The sequence below is a fragment of the Octopus bimaculoides genome, chromosome 27 (assembly GCF_001194135.2).
Source record: "Octopus bimaculoides isolate UCB-OBI-ISO-001 chromosome 27, ASM119413v2, whole genome shotgun sequence".
NCBI lineage: Eukaryota > Metazoa > Mollusca > Cephalopoda > Octopoda > Octopodidae > Octopus > Octopus bimaculoides.
Genome location: NC_069007.1, coordinates 18870814 through 18872955, shown reverse-complemented (window position 1 = coordinate 18872955; position 2142 = coordinate 18870814). Strand labels below are relative to the sequence as shown.

The following is a 2142-nucleotide window of genomic DNA, read 5'->3' as shown; positions in this document are numbered from 1 at the left end:
TGTGTGTGTGTGTGTGTGTGTGTGTTTCTTCCTTTCGATTTTGTTTTTCGTTTTTTTTTTTTTTGCCTGTAATTTTTTTTTTCTTCACACGCCGCTGACAGTTTTCTTATTGGTGGATATTTGATGTATTTAGCAGTGATTTACACGCATCTGTGTGTATGTATGTGTATATGTATATATATATATATATGTATATGCATATGCGTATGTATACATATAAATATGCACGTGTATACACACATATACATATATATATATATATATATATACACACACGCACAAACACACACATATTTGCATACATATATATACATATATATACATATATATATATATATATAAAACCTTGTTACTGCTTTCACCATGGCCTATCATTTGTCTCATTTGATGACATCGTATAAGGGTAGTGTTTTCTGGTGACGACAGCGATGATGATGATGATGAGGATGATGGTTTGGCGGTGGTGGTGGTGGTGGTGGTGGTGGCTGTGGTGATGATAACGATGATCATCATCATCATGATCATGAGGATGATGATAGGATGATGATGATGATGATGACGATGATGATGATGACGAGGACGATGATGATGATGACGAGGACGATGATGATGATGATGATGATGATGATGATGATGATGATGATGATGATGATGATGATGGTTTGGTGGTGGTGGTGATGATGGTGGTGGTGGTAGTAGTGTTGGTGATAACGGTGATGACGATGACGATGATGACGACGACGAAGATTTAGCTCTCTTATGAAGGAAGCGAAGTGACGTTTTGGGCAATTCTTTGCATACCAAGCATCGTCTTAATATACCAATATATATTTGTCTTTTGTTATGTCCCAAACACCACCTTAACATACCAATATATTCGTTTTCTTTATTGTTTCTTTTTTTTAACGGCGAACTCGAAGTAGATAATGCTATGAATAATCGCGCGTAAACACGAAGACGAAAAATATCTTTCGATAGAAAAAAACATTTTTTCCTATCCGAATGGATTTTAAAACTCAATATTTACACGTCATTCTTTATAGCTTCATCCACATCGAGTTCAACCGTTAAAAAAAAACAATTATTTCACTTTCTCTCGAGTTTTCTATATAACGCAAACAACACACAAATATATTAAATTCAAATTACGACAAACGTAAATAAACAAACGAAGTCTTGCTTTTAGAAGCGTGTTAGAAAGTTAAAGAAGTGCTTTTTTAAATTCTCAATCGCAGAATAATGCTAATGATATAGCCTGAACAGGATAAACTATCCCTATTTTACAGAGAAAAGTGTAGGTGGCTAGCTGTGGACACGAACTCACATCCCTGTGATTACGCGTCACGATGCTTTGACCGATTAAGCTAAACTACCCACTACAAATTCCTCTCCAAATTTAAGATATATAAATCTCGCTTTATGAGACGCTACCTTTTTTATAATCAATCGCTATCCAATAACCACACATTTAATTGGACTAATATATTGATCAGCTATCAATTTTATCATTAAACTAAATATTTCACCACACCAATATTTCTTTACTTGCAGGAGAATAGTGTCATCTATAATAAAGACAAGCATGATTTCCTGATTCACCAATTAAATTTATACAAAGCTTTATGCTATGTAAGTATAACTTCTGTATCACTAATTGCATTGAGTCATGCTTGCTTGAATTTTTCGGTTCAATTTCACTGCACAGCGAACTGGACAAAATTTTCTACTACAGCATCGAGTTACTCAGAGTTTTGCGGATGAAATTTGATAGATGATAATGCGCACAACCCCACCCGAGGGACTATTGCTGTTCATTGAGGGTTGACTTAATTCGTTATATGGTTTAACACAGCGGATCTGGACCGCTGCATCCGTTCTGCGGAGAAGGCTTAAAAGCATTTTTCAGAAAAGCTATTTATAAATTTATGATAATCTTGTTTCAGCCATTGGACAGTAACCATGTTGGGGCACCGGCTGCTCATAGTACGTCTTTATTTTAAGTCTTATTTTATCGGTCTCTTTTACCGATGCGCTAAGTTACAGGGACGTAAACAAAGCAACAATATGCGTCTATGTAAGATGCTTTTTCGAGGCGAGTAACGCAGTTTCCAGAATTTCAACAGTATATCTGCGTTGAGTATG

At 35.6% G+C, this 2142-nt stretch overlaps 1 protein-coding gene across 1 annotated transcript in view; it reads left to right on the top strand.

Moving 5' to 3' along the window:
- LOC106877374 (uncharacterized) overlaps positions 1–2142 on the top strand; it is a 101948-nt gene that overhangs the window by 32781 nt on the left and 67025 nt on the right. Inside the window, exon 16 of the mRNA XM_052977151.1 lies at positions 1552–1633. Coding sequence (XP_052833111.1) covers positions 1552–1633 — 82 coding nt within the window. The remainder of the gene's footprint in view (positions 1–1551; positions 1634–2142) is intronic.